The following is a 13,198-nucleotide window of genomic DNA, read 5'->3' on the forward strand; positions in this document are numbered from 1 at the left end:
TTTATGTTAGTGAACTTCTTTCCCCCAGAGTGATAATGTCCCCTTTTGAGCCTCAAGATAGTAATCTTAAAAAAGCATAAGAAACTTATAGTTACCCCCTAATCCATACACAAATTCAGGGCATTAATGCCCTGCCCCTGGGAATGCCCAAAACCCGACCAAGAATGCCCACTTATGGGTGATGCTAAAATAAGCCCCTCTAATTTTTTTACTCAGGACAGCCCAAATTTACCAGGATTGTCTCTGAAAATTACTGACAATCACTACAAATTTGGTATCATAATAAAACTATGCATACACTATGGTGCTCACCTGTTGCAATGCTCTACTGGAAGCAGCTGCCCACATTCTCATGCTTCTCTGCTCCTCCAAGGACTCTTTCTTGCCTGTTTCACTGTGAGGCAGCTACTCATCCCATTGCTCTGTCCTGTATCCACCTGCCGAACAGGCCTCATGTTCCTAACATCACAGCATCACTCTCTGCTGGCCCCTGACTTATCTTTATGGGGAAGGAGAGCGGTATTGGTTCCTATATCCCTTGTCCTTCTCAACAATACCTATACCATGCAAGTGGGGGTAGGGGACACTCTCCTGAAAATAACCTGGTGTAAGTGCACCATTTGCCCTGCGTTTAAAGCAGTCCTGCTTTCTATAATTCCTCCCCCCTGCCAGGGGGAAGAGGGATCAGGGAACTCCCACGATTTACAGTATAGGATGTGTGTAAATACCCAAGATGGGAAATTATGATGGGCTGAACTCACCACTAGAGGGAGCTGAAGAACAATTTATAGACTTAAATGCAGTCATGTGTAAATCTGTCTTCATTAAAGGGGTTGTGTCACTTCATTTATTATGGAGAAAAAGTCAATACAAGGTACTTACTAATGTATTGTGATTGTCCATATTACTTACTTTGCTGGCCTGATTTATTTTTCCATCACATTATTCACTGCTTGTATCCATGGTTACGACCACCCTGCAATCCATCAGTGATGGCCATGCTTAACCCCTTCCCGACCGCAATCTGTATATATACGTGATAGCTGCACATACCCCGTGCAGCTACCACGTATATATACGTTCTGGCAGCTCTTTAATCCAAGCGCTGCAAAGCGCTTGGATTAAAGCTTCTGCCCCTGCCCTGCTGCTGTCACGGACAGCATACAGTGCAGTAATGCCGGCAAGGGACCAATCAGAGTGGCCCCTTGCCGGCAATCGATCCGATTGGTTAGTCTGTGCAGACTAACCAATCGGATCGCGGCAGTGTTAAAATGCCGGTTTCAGGCTCTGATCTGCGCTCTGCAGATCAGAGCCTGAAATCAGTGTCCTTGCAGCACCCCATCTGTGCAGCCCCCCGCCCCCGATCTGTGCCTGCAGACACTTACCCCCCTGCCCCGATCTGTGCAGGCCCATCTGTGCCCCCTCCGTCTGTTCCTAGTGCTGCGGCACTGCCCCCTCCTTGAGTCCGCCCCCTGCTGCCTTGTCATACCTCCCTCCCCCCCCTCCCCCTTCCAGCGCTGACCCCCGTCTGCCCCCCTGCTGTTTGATGGCGGCGGCTCCATTCCTGAGCCGCCGCCATCATCAGAGTGTCAGCTCTATGCTGACACTCTGCTGTAAATTCTGTGACCCCATAGATGCTGCGGCAGCGGCATCTATGGGGTTAATAGAGGGAGGGGGCTCCCTCTCTCCACCATCGGGGCTGCTGCGCTGCGATGGCAGCCCCGATGGTTGCCCTGGCAACCGGACGCTTTGCAAAAGCGTCCGCTGTTGCCACCTACAGGGCATCTGAATGTATTACACTTTGCAATGCAAGAGCATTGCAAAGTATAGTACAGCCATCAGCCCCACTGGATCTTCATGATCCAAGAGGGACTTGATAAAAAAATGTGAAAAAAAAATAAAAGTAAAAATTATTAAATAAAAATGTAAAATTAAAAAAAATAACATTTTCCTATAAAAAATTAAAAATGAAAAAACTACACATATTAGGTATCACCGCGTCCGTAACGACCGTCTCTATAAAGATATCACATGATAGACCCCGTCCGATTAACACCATAAAAAATAAAAAATAAAAACTGTGTAAAAAAAATGCAATTTTTGTCACCTTACATCACAAAAGTGCAACAGCAAGCGATCAAAAAGGCGTTTGACCGCCAAAATAGTATCAATCAAACAGTCACCTCGTCCCGCAAAAAATGATACCCTATTTAAGACAATCGCCCAAAAAATAAAAAAGCTATGGCTCTCAGACTATAGAGACACTAAAACATCATTTTTTTGGTTTCAGAAATGCTATTATTGTGTAAAACTTAAATAAATAAGAAAAAGTATACATATTAGGTATTGCCACGTCCGTAACGATCTTCTCTATAAAACTATCACATGACCTAACTCCTCAGATGAACGCTGTAAAAATAAATAAATGAAAACTGTTCCAAAACAGCCAATTTTTGGGTCACCTTGCCCCATAAAGTGTAATAATGAATGATCAAAAAATCCTATGTACCCAAAAATGATACCAATATAAACCTCCACACTTTCTGCAAAAAACGAGCCCCTGCACAAGACGATGGGCAGAAAAATAAAAAACATATGGCGTTCAGAAAACCAATCCAGCACAATCTGCCTTCCAAAAACTGTATGGCATTCCTTTCCTTCTGCGCCCTGCCGTTTGCCCGTACAGCAGTTTACGACCACATGTGGGGTGTTTATGTAAACCGCGGAATCAGGGTAATAAATATTGAGTTTTGTTTGGCTGTTAACTCTAAATGTATTAAAGAAAAAAAAATGATAAAATGGAAAATCTGCCCAAAAAGTGCAATTTAGAAATTTCATCTCCATTTTCCTTTAATTCTTGTGGAACGCCTAAAGGGTTAACAAAGTTTGTAAAATCAGTTTTGCGTAACATGAGGGGTGCAGTTTCTACAATGGGGTCATTTATGGGGGGTTTCCACTATGTAAGCCCTACAAAGTGACTTCAGACCTGAACTGGTCCTTAAAAAGTGGGTTTTGGAAATTTTCTTAAAAATTGTAAGAATTGCTTCTAAACTTCTAAGCCTTGTAACGTCCTAAAATAATAAAATTACATTTCAAAAATGATGCCAACATAAAGTAGACATATGGGGAATGTTAAGTAATGAATATTTTATTAGGTATCACTTTCTGTTTTAGAAGCAGAGAAATTGAAATTTGGAAAATTGTGAATTTTTCCAAATTTTTGGTAAATTTGGGATTTTTTCATAAATAAAGGTGAAATATATTGACTCAAATATATGACTATCATGAAGTACAATGTGTCACGAGAAAACAATCTCAGAATGGTGTGGATAAGTAAAAGTGTTCCAAAGCTATTACCACATAAAGTGACGCATGTCAGATTTGTAAATTTTGACCTGGACACTGGGGCATCAATGACCCTTGGTCATGAAAGGGTTAAACACTATAAAAAAAAGCACCAGCCTATGTGCGCACCCATGTTTCTGGCTACCAGAGAGGCTGGCACTTTTTCCTACTTTGTGCAAGCATGACCACTGCTGCTGGATTGCAGAGTGGTCGTAACTATGAAAACAAGCAGTGTATAATTTGAGGGAAAAAATGAATCCAGCCAGCAAAGGAAGAAATATGGACAATCACATTACATTAGTAAGTGCCTTGTATTAACTTTCTCTACATGATGAATACCACTTGCCGAAGTGAGACACCCCTTTAACTTCCCCTAAAGTGGATGCAGACAGAAAGAATATAACAAAACAAAACCGAAATTTGTACAAAAACTTTTAAGATTCTTTAATTTTATTAGTGTCTAACTTACAAACATCAGCCGTGTAGGTATGTTGTCTGATTGTACCAGGGGATTTTTATACAGCCAGATCTCTTCTGGTTGGATAACACGCTGGAAAGGATCCAAAAACTCTGTAAACCTAATAAGAAGAACACTGGTTTAGTTTACAATTACCAAAAATGTCATAGTTAACACATATACACATTAGAAATTAGTCTACATTGTCACTCATATTATTTGGTTCATTGTTTAAACTGTTGAGTGCACATATTTTACATTGTACTCTATCTTTGTTTTGTCATAAATCTTTTTATTACGAGTCAAAGGTTTTACAGCAGAATAGCAGTAAACAAGCAAGTACCGCCATACAATCAGATGTATTTTACAGTTAAGAATATTCATTGTAGCCTTTGAATTTTTTTTTGTAGACAACTGCCATGAGGTCAGGTGAACATCATGCAAATGACTCAAACAAAAAGTAAAGGTTGTTAAGTCAGGGAAAGATGAGAAAGGGTATAAGAGGGTAAGAGAGGGAGGGCAGGGGGAACTAGCTAAATCAACCAAACACTCATTGAGTCAGTAAGATATATTCAAACTGTCAATATATAGATGCCAGGCCGAACTGGATGGACAAATGTCTTTTTTCGGCCTTATGTACTATGTTACTATGTTACTAATAGCTGGATACCATGCACATCCACTGTAAATGTGATAAAAGAAAAACATTAAGAAGAAAGGACAATAAACAAGCATTCCGAGAAACACAGGTCATATCTTGCTGAGATTCTGCAGGGTTCCCATAATACACGAAAGGCAGAGTGTTTCCTGTTAGCCCAACTAGCCAGTTCCTCAAGTCTATAAACCTTATCAACTCTACCATGTAAACAGATACAAACATGTAAATAGATAGAGTGGAGGGGTCTAACCATTTAAGAGGCACTAGAAGCTTAGCAGTTTGAATTAGCTGAGGGATCAAGTTCGTCCATGATGGTTGCCACTTTGTATCTGACAGCCATTGGAGAACAGATTCCAGGGTGAAGGTAACCTTGGTGTTATAGATCTTCTGGATAGCATTTTCAATCCCCCTCCAAAAATCCCTAATTTTGGGACAGAAACAAAATATATGGCCCATAGATCCTCTCTCTACTTTACATCTCCAGCAGACATCTTCAGTGGTTACACCCAATTTCTTAAGGACTATTGGAGTTTTCTACCACCACGTTATTATTTTATAAGAATTCTCCTGAATTCAAATACATCTTGAAAATCCACGAGAATGTTAATGGATGGTCTCAATTTCAGGTTCTGAAAAATATCGTAACAGATCAGATTCCTACCCTCTAATATTTGCTGGTGTGGCACTAACGTTGTCTGAAATAAAATGTTCATAAAACAATGATATTAATTTAGATGGGACCTGAGGCCCTGTGAGTCGTGGTTCAAACCAGGTAGGGCCAGGGGGGATCAGGGTACCTTTTGTAAAACACTTCAAACAAGTAGCAGAGATTGGCCTTTTGTATGAAATCTGAGGAGGATGAATCACTGGGATATATAAAAGGAAAAATCTTGGCGAGAATAAACCCGTTTCCAAAAATATCCTACTTTTAGGGTCCATTCACACGTCCGTTGTTTCTCTTGAGTTTTTGTCTTTATGTGTATGGAATGTGCCACTTCATTGTGTTGGTAACATTCTTTGGCACCTGGTGGCTTCTGTGTCACATGGTCTGTTGTGGGTGCGGCTCACAGCTTTATCCTACCTCACAGTGCATTGGTGATACCACTATGGAGGCATGGGAGAGCCTGGCTGTGAGTTGGTTTCTAGCACTGTTCAGACTCTGTTCACACACCATGGATAGTTGAGTGGTAGGACCCCATGCTTGCTGAGACACCGTGACGTGGTGCATGAGGGGCTCCGATATGTTCCTGACTGGAAGATATTGGCAAAGTTCTCAGCTTTTAACATCGGCTTGAGGAATTGGCTAGTATTGTCAGTTGCGTATCATTTTGGTGCATTTTTTGTAGTGATTTGTGTATCTCATATATTAGTTTCACCTTTTAACCACCTCCGGACCGCCTAACGCAGATCTGCTATCCGGAGGTGGCAGCTGAGCGCTCAGCGACGCATATACGCGTCATCTCGCGAGACGCGAGATTTCCTGTGAACGCGCGCACACAGGCGCGCTCGCTCACAGGAACGGAAGGTAAGCGAGTGGATCTCCAGCCTGCCAGCGGCGATCGCTCGCTGGCAGGCTGGAGATGTGATTTTTTTTAACCCCTAACAGGTATATTAGACGCTGTTTTGATAACAGCGTCTAAAATACCTGCTACCTGGTCCTCTGGTGGTCCCTTTTGTTTGGATCGACCACCAGAGGACACAGGTAGCTGTGCAAAGTAGCACCAAACACCACTACACTACACTACACCCCCACCTGTCACTTATTAACCCCTTATGAACCCCTGATCACTTCATATACACTCCCTGATCACCCCCCCGTCATTGATCACCCCCCTATCATTGATCACCCCCCTGTAAAGCTCCATTCAGACGTCCGTATGATTTTTACGGATCCACGGATACATGGATCGGATCCGCAAAACAGATACGGATGTCTGAATGGAGCCTTACAGGGGGGTGATCAATGACAAGGGGGTGATCACCCATATAGACTTCCTTATCACTCCCCTGTCATTGATCACCCCCCTGTCATTGATCACCCCCCTGTAAGGCTCCATTCAGACGTCCGTATGATTTTTACGGATCCACGGATACATGGATCGGATCCGCAAAACGCATACGGACGTCTGAATGGAGCCTTACAGGGGGGTGATCACCCATATAGACACCCTGATCACCCCCTGTCATTGATCACCCCCCTGTAAGGCTCCATTCAGACGTCCGTATGATTTTTACGGATCCACGGATACATGGATCGGATCCGCAAAACACATACGGACGTCTGAATGGAGCCTTACAGGGGGGTGATCAATGACAGAGGGGTGATCACCCATATAGACTCCCTGATCACCCCAGTCATTGATCACCCCCCTGTAAGGCTCCATTCAGACGTCCGTATGATTTTTACGGATCCACGGATACATGGATCGGATCCGCAAAACGCATACGGACGTCTGAATGGAGCCTTACAGGGGGGTGATCACCCATATAGACACCCTGATCACCCCCTGTCATTGATCACCCCCCTGTAAGGCTCCATTCAGACGTCTGTATGATTTTTACGGATCCACGGATACATGGATCGGATCCGCAAAACACATACGGACGTCTGAATGGAGCCTTACTGGGGGGTGATCAATGACAGGGAGGTGATCACCCATATAGATTCCCTGATCAGCCCCCTGTCATTGATCACCCCCCTGTCATTGATCATCCCCCTGTAAGGCTCCATTCAGACGTCCGTATGTGTTTTGCGGATCCGATCCATGTATCCGTGGATCCGTAAAAATCATACGGACGTTTGAATGGAGCCTGACAGGGGGGTGATCAATGACAGGGGGGGTGATCAGGGAGTCTATATGGGTGATCACCCCCCTGTAAGGCTCCATTCACACATTTATTTGGCCCAAGTTAGCGGAATTTTTATTTTTTCTTACAAAATCTCATATTCCACTAACTTGTGTCAAAAAATAAAATCTCACATGAACTCACCATACCCCTCACGGAATCCAAATGCGTAAAAATTTTTAGACATTTATATTCCAGACTTCTCACGCTTTAGGGCCCCTAAAATGCCAGGGCAGTATAAATACCCCACAAATGACCCCATTTTGGAAAGAAGACACCCCAAGGTATTCGCTGAGGGGAATATTGAGTCCATGAAAGATTTAAATTTTTGTCCCAAGTTAGTGGAAAGGGAGACTTTGTGTAATGCAAGGCACCAACAAACAGACCAGTGATGAAAGCAAAAAGGTGTTTATTCACCAGAAACATAAACGTCCAGGACACTTGCTGGTAACAAGGAATAATAACAAAAAACCAGGCAAGGAGATTCCAGGAATAGTCCCAACCAGTGCTGAATGATGCTGTGCACTTGGCAGTCGAGTCACTCCAGATCTTGGGTCCGCTGTAAAGGACAAAGTTCCTGGCAGTCTTCAGTCACTAGAAGTTGTGACCTATACCTGGTTGAGGGAAAATAACAGTGGGCACTGATCACCCTGAGAGACCTCCTTTTAAATGCCTGCTGACCAATCCCAGGGTGCCAAGTGTCCACTACCATAGGTGAACAAATTGCCCTGCACCTGAGTACAAGGCCTAAGGCAATCACAAGTTGATTAACCCATGGCTGGCTCCCTAATCCACTTTGCTCTTGTGAGTCAGTATAATATGCGCCACTGGTCGACGAAGTGCATAAGAAGCGCGTACTCGCGACCGTGTATCCCTTTGCGAACCTGCCCTCGTGCGTACGCACGGACGCATGATTGACTCAGCGCGAGTATGCGAGCGCGTGGACCCAGATGCGGAAACGGAAGTCGCAGGAGACACGGGAGACAACCCTGGCCGCGGCGTCTTGTCACTCGCCTGGCCACTCTGTCCCCGGGACTCCGACGGTCCTCCCCTCCGATGTCCACGCGAACGCATCTCCGCACTGGCTCGCAAAGGGGTCAGCGCTGGTGCATCAGAGACACGCATAACCTGTCCCGCAACTCCACGAGGACCCCTCTTGGTTCCCCTGGAGTGCAAAGCAGGTGAGGATCTTACATTACCCCCCCTCGAGGAGGCGGCTCTGAAGACTCCAAGCAAGCTTTCCCCGGATTATCCCGGTGAAAGGCTGCCACCAACTCATCCGCATGCACCTGGCGAGCAGGTATCCAACATCTCTCCTCCGGACCAAAACCCTTCCAGTCCACCAAGTATTGAAGAGACCTTTGGACAAAACGAGAGTCCAAAATTCTGTTCACTTCGAACTCCGGTACCCCTTGGACCTCCAGCGGGGATGGGGTCTAAATGAAGGGAGCGGAGTCGGCTGCCGATTTGAGAAGTGAAACATGAAAGGTGTTCACTCCTCGGATCGACGGTGGAAGAGCAACCTTGTACGTAACTCGGTTGATCTTTTGTGTCACTGGGTATGGGCCAATGAATCGAGGACCCAACTTGGAAGATGGCTGACGCAGCGGAATGTTCCGGGTGGAGACCCACACCTGATCTCCCACCTTAAACTTTTGCTCTACGGTGCGATGACGATCAGCAAATGTCTTCTGTTGCGCCACCGCACTGCGGAGATTCCGCTGGGCCGACGACCAAATGGGACGTCTATCCTTGAACCACTGATCCACCACCGGTGAGTCAGTGGAGGGTCCGGCCAAAGAAGAGAGTCTTGGATCCCTGCCCCCCACACACCTGAACGGAGACATCTTAGTGGAAGCATGCTCAGAGTTATTATAAGCCACCTCCGCAAAGGGTAGATACGCTGCCCATTCCTCCTGGCAGTCTGACACGAAGCACCGGAGATATTGCTCCAGGGTCTGGTTAGTCCTTTCCGTCTGACCGTTGGTCTCTGGGTGAAAACCAGAAGAAAAAGACAAATTAATACCCAATCGGGAGCAGAAAGAACGCCAGAAGCGGGAGATGAATTGCACTCCTCTGTCTGAAACAATGTCATCCGGCGCTCCGTGTAATCGAAAGACATGATTCAAGAACAGATCTGCCAATTCTCTGGCCGAGGGCAATCCAGGGAGTGGGATAAAATGGGCCATTTTACTAAAACGGTCCACCACTACCCAGATTACCGTACTTCCAGAGGACCTTGGCAAATCTGTGATGAAATCCATGGAAATGTGAGTCCATGGAGCCAGGGGAATAGGCAGTGGGAGTAAAGTCTCAGAAGGGGCAGACCGGGACGGTTTACATCTGGCGCAAACAGTACATGCCTGGATATAGGCCTTAACATCCACGGACATGTTGGGCCACCACACGTGACGTTTAACAAGGGCAAGTGTTTTTTTAACACCCAAATGCCCGGCAGACTTTGAGTCATGAAGCTGTCGGATGACCTCCAATCGAAGGTTAATGGGTACGAACCATCGACCCTCGGGTTTGTCAGGTGGACTCTCTGCCTGTGAGGGCTCAAGAAGAGAGGACAAGTCCTCCATTACTTCTGCGGTCCCCAGGGCAGCAAGAAAACATTTAGTTGGGAGAATGGTTTCTGGCTCAGAGTCCAGGACGAAAGCAGCCTCAGGGAAGCAGCGGGACAGGGCATCTGCCTTCACGTTTTTAGAACCTGGTTTATAAGTGAGGCGGAAATTGAAGCGGGTAAAAAAAACAATGCCCACCTGGCTTGTCGGGAGTTGAGTCTTTTGGCACTCTCTAGATACTCCAAATTTTTGTGGTCAGTGTAAACCGTGATGGGATGTTCTGCACCCTCTAGCCAATGTCTCCACTCTTGAAAAGCCAATCTTACTCCCAGAAGCTCTCTATTGCCGATATCATAATTACACTCGGCTGGAGAGAGCTTCCGAGAGAAGAAGGCACAGGGATGTAACCTCTCGGGGTCCCCAGAATACTGTGAGAGAACTGCCCCTACACCGACCTCTGAGGCATCGACCTCGAGAACAAAAGGTCTGGAGGTGTCTGGATGAGTAAGAATTGGTGCCGTGCAAAAGGCCTGTTTCAGCGTCTCAAAGGCTCTGACTGCCTCTCTCGTCCACTTAGAAGGATTAGCTCCCTTCTTAGTGAGGTTGGTGAGAGGTACTACTATCGCAGAAAAATTCTTAATAAACTTGCGGTAGAAGTTGGCAAAGCCTAAGAAACGCTGCAACCCCTTAAGATCCTTAGGTTGAGGCCAATCCAAGACAGCAGAAAGCTTGGATGGGTCCATAGCCAATCCCTTTTCTGAGATAATGTACCCCAGGAAAGGCAACTCCTTCACCTCAAACAGACACTTCTCAAGTTTGGCATAGAGGCGGTTCTCCCTCAGCTTCTGGAAAACCTGACACACGTGTCTCCGATGAGAGACCAGATCCGAAGAATAGATTAGTATGTCATCTAAATAGACAACAACACATCTATCCAAGAAATCTCTGAGAACATCGTTGATGAACTCCTGGAAGACCGCGGGAGCATTACAGAGACCGAAAGGCATCTCTAATGCGAACTAAATTATAAGCACCCCTTAAATCGAGTTTGGTGAAGACTCGGGCCCCTGCCACCTGAGAAAACAGATCATTAATCAGAGGCAGTGGATACCGATTCTTCACTGTAATCCGATTAAGGGCACGATAATCGATGCAAGGTCTCAAGCCTCCATCCTTCTTCTCCACAAAGAAGAATCCAGCTCCAGCAGGGGAAGTGGATGGACGAATGAAATTCTTCTCAAGGTTCTCTTTAATATACTCCCGCTGAGTCTGAACCTCAGGCCCAGTGAGATTATAAAGATGCCCTCGTGGTGGCATGGTGCCTGGCAACAGGTCTATAGGACAATCATATGACCTGTGGGGAGGTAATACATCAGCCCCCTGAGGACTGAACACATCTCGGAAATTATGATACTGCTGTGGTAAAGTACTTAATACTTCCATGGAGGCTAGTGACAGGTCGGGACGAATGCACTTAGTAAGGCATTCCGTACTCCACTGACAGATAAGACCCGAGCGCCAGTCCACTACTGGATTATGGAGCCTTAACCAAGGGAGACCCAAAATCACGGGAGTGGATGGCATGTCAAGGACAAAAAGGCTTAAGGTCTCCCGATGATCAGCCCCCACCGTTACCTGTATTCCCGGAGTCATCCACACTGCACGACCATCTTGAAGAGGGGAACCATCAATCGCGGTCACTGACATGGTGGTTTTCGGCTGGATCAACGGGATGCCAAGTCGACGAACCAAGGTTGAGTCCACAAAATTCCCAGCGGCCCCAGAATCGATTAGTGCTGAAAACTCATGGACCTTGTCTTGCCACCGTAAGGATATGGATACCATCACCCGGCTTGGAGGAGGGATAATAGCACCTAGGGGGTTCTCCTCTATGCCCCCTAGGTTCATTCGTTTCCCGCCGGCAGGAGGGGACAGGTTTTAACGAGGTGTCCAGACTTTCCGCAAAATAGGCACAGGCCTTTCTGTTGGCGACGAGCTCGTTCTGCCTGTGTGAGATGGGAGGATCCAACCTCCATTGGCTCTTCGGCCGATTTTAGAGGCCCTGGATGTGGTCGAGAGGATGAAAACCGAGACGACCGTTCCACTCGCCTCTCATGGATTCGCCTGTCGGCATCGATTGCCTGAGAGATAGCCATTTCCAACGAGAAGGGGGTAGGCAAGGCCAAAAGAAGATCCCGGACCGCATCCGAAAGTCCCAAACGGAAGCGATGGCGTAGGGCTGCGTCGCCCCAGGTGGTGAAAGCTGCCCATCGCCTGAATTCTGCAGCGTATTCTTCAGCTGGGCGGCGGCCTTGTTGAATATGCTCAAGATTGGTCTCTCCGGGTCATCGTAAATCACAGCCATAGCCTCGAAGAAGGCATCCACTGACGAAAAAGCTGTATGGTCTTGAGGCAAGTTAAATGCCCAACGTTGGGGGTCTCCACGTAGCAGTGACATTACAATCCCAATTCTCTGCCTGAGAGTGCCAGAAGCCATCGGTCGTAACTGGAAATAAAGGAGACAGGAGTCCCTGAAGTTTAAGAACTCCTGTCGCTCTCCTGTGAAGGGGTCAGGCAGAGGGATCTTAGGTTCTGTTTGATGCCTTGCGATAGTGACGGGTAGTGCTGAGGCTCCCTGGATAAGCTGCTGAACCTCCTCCATCACAGTTGTCAGTTGCTCTTGGATTTGCGCTGCAGCGGCTGCTGGTATATTTGGGCGTCGTTGGAACAGCAGGTTAACGGCTCCCGTTAATTCATTCAGCTGCTGCTGGATCTTGTCCATGGCAACTGTTAGTTGGGTCCACTGTTCTGTAATGCAAGGCACCAACAAACAGACCAGTGATGAAAGCAAAAAGGTGTTTATTCACCAGAAACATAAACGTCCAGGACACTTGCTGGTAACAAGGAATAATAACAAAAAACCAGGCAAGGAGATTCCAGGAATAGTCCCAACCAGTGCTGAATGATGCTGTGCACTTGGCAGTCGAGTCACTCCAGATCTTGGGTCCGCTGTAAAGGACAAAGTTCCTGGCAGTCTTCAGTCACTAGAAGTTGTGATCTATACCTGGTTGAGGGAAAATAACAGTGGGCACTGATCACCCTGAGAGACCTCCTTTTAAATGCCTGCTGACCAATCCCAGGGTGCCAAGTGTCCACTACCATAGGTGAACAAATTGCCCTGCACCTGAGTACAAGGCCTAAGGCAATCACAAGTTGATTAACCCATGGCTGGCTCCCTAATCCACTTTGCTCTTGTGAGTCAGTATAATATGCGCCACTGGTCGACGAAGTGCATAAGAAGCGCGTACTCGCGACCGTGTATCC

The 13,198-nt window shown here is 46.5% G+C and overlaps 1 protein-coding gene across 1 annotated transcript in view; it reads right to left on the reverse strand.

The window, feature by feature from the left end:
- The window catches only part of PLPP4 (phospholipid phosphatase 4), a 109,207-nt gene that overhangs the window by 16,811 nt on the left and 79,198 nt on the right, over nucleotides 1–13,198 (reverse strand). The window contains exon 2 of the mRNA XM_044299653.1: nucleotides 3,815–3,923. Within this exon, the coding sequence (XP_044155588.1) occupies nucleotides 3,815–3,923 (109 nt within the window). The remainder of the gene's footprint in view (nucleotides 1–3,814; nucleotides 3,924–13,198) is intronic.

This window comes from Bufo gargarizans, chromosome 6 (genome assembly GCF_014858855.1).
Source record: "Bufo gargarizans isolate SCDJY-AF-19 chromosome 6, ASM1485885v1, whole genome shotgun sequence".
NCBI lineage: Eukaryota > Metazoa > Chordata > Amphibia > Anura > Bufonidae > Bufo > Bufo gargarizans.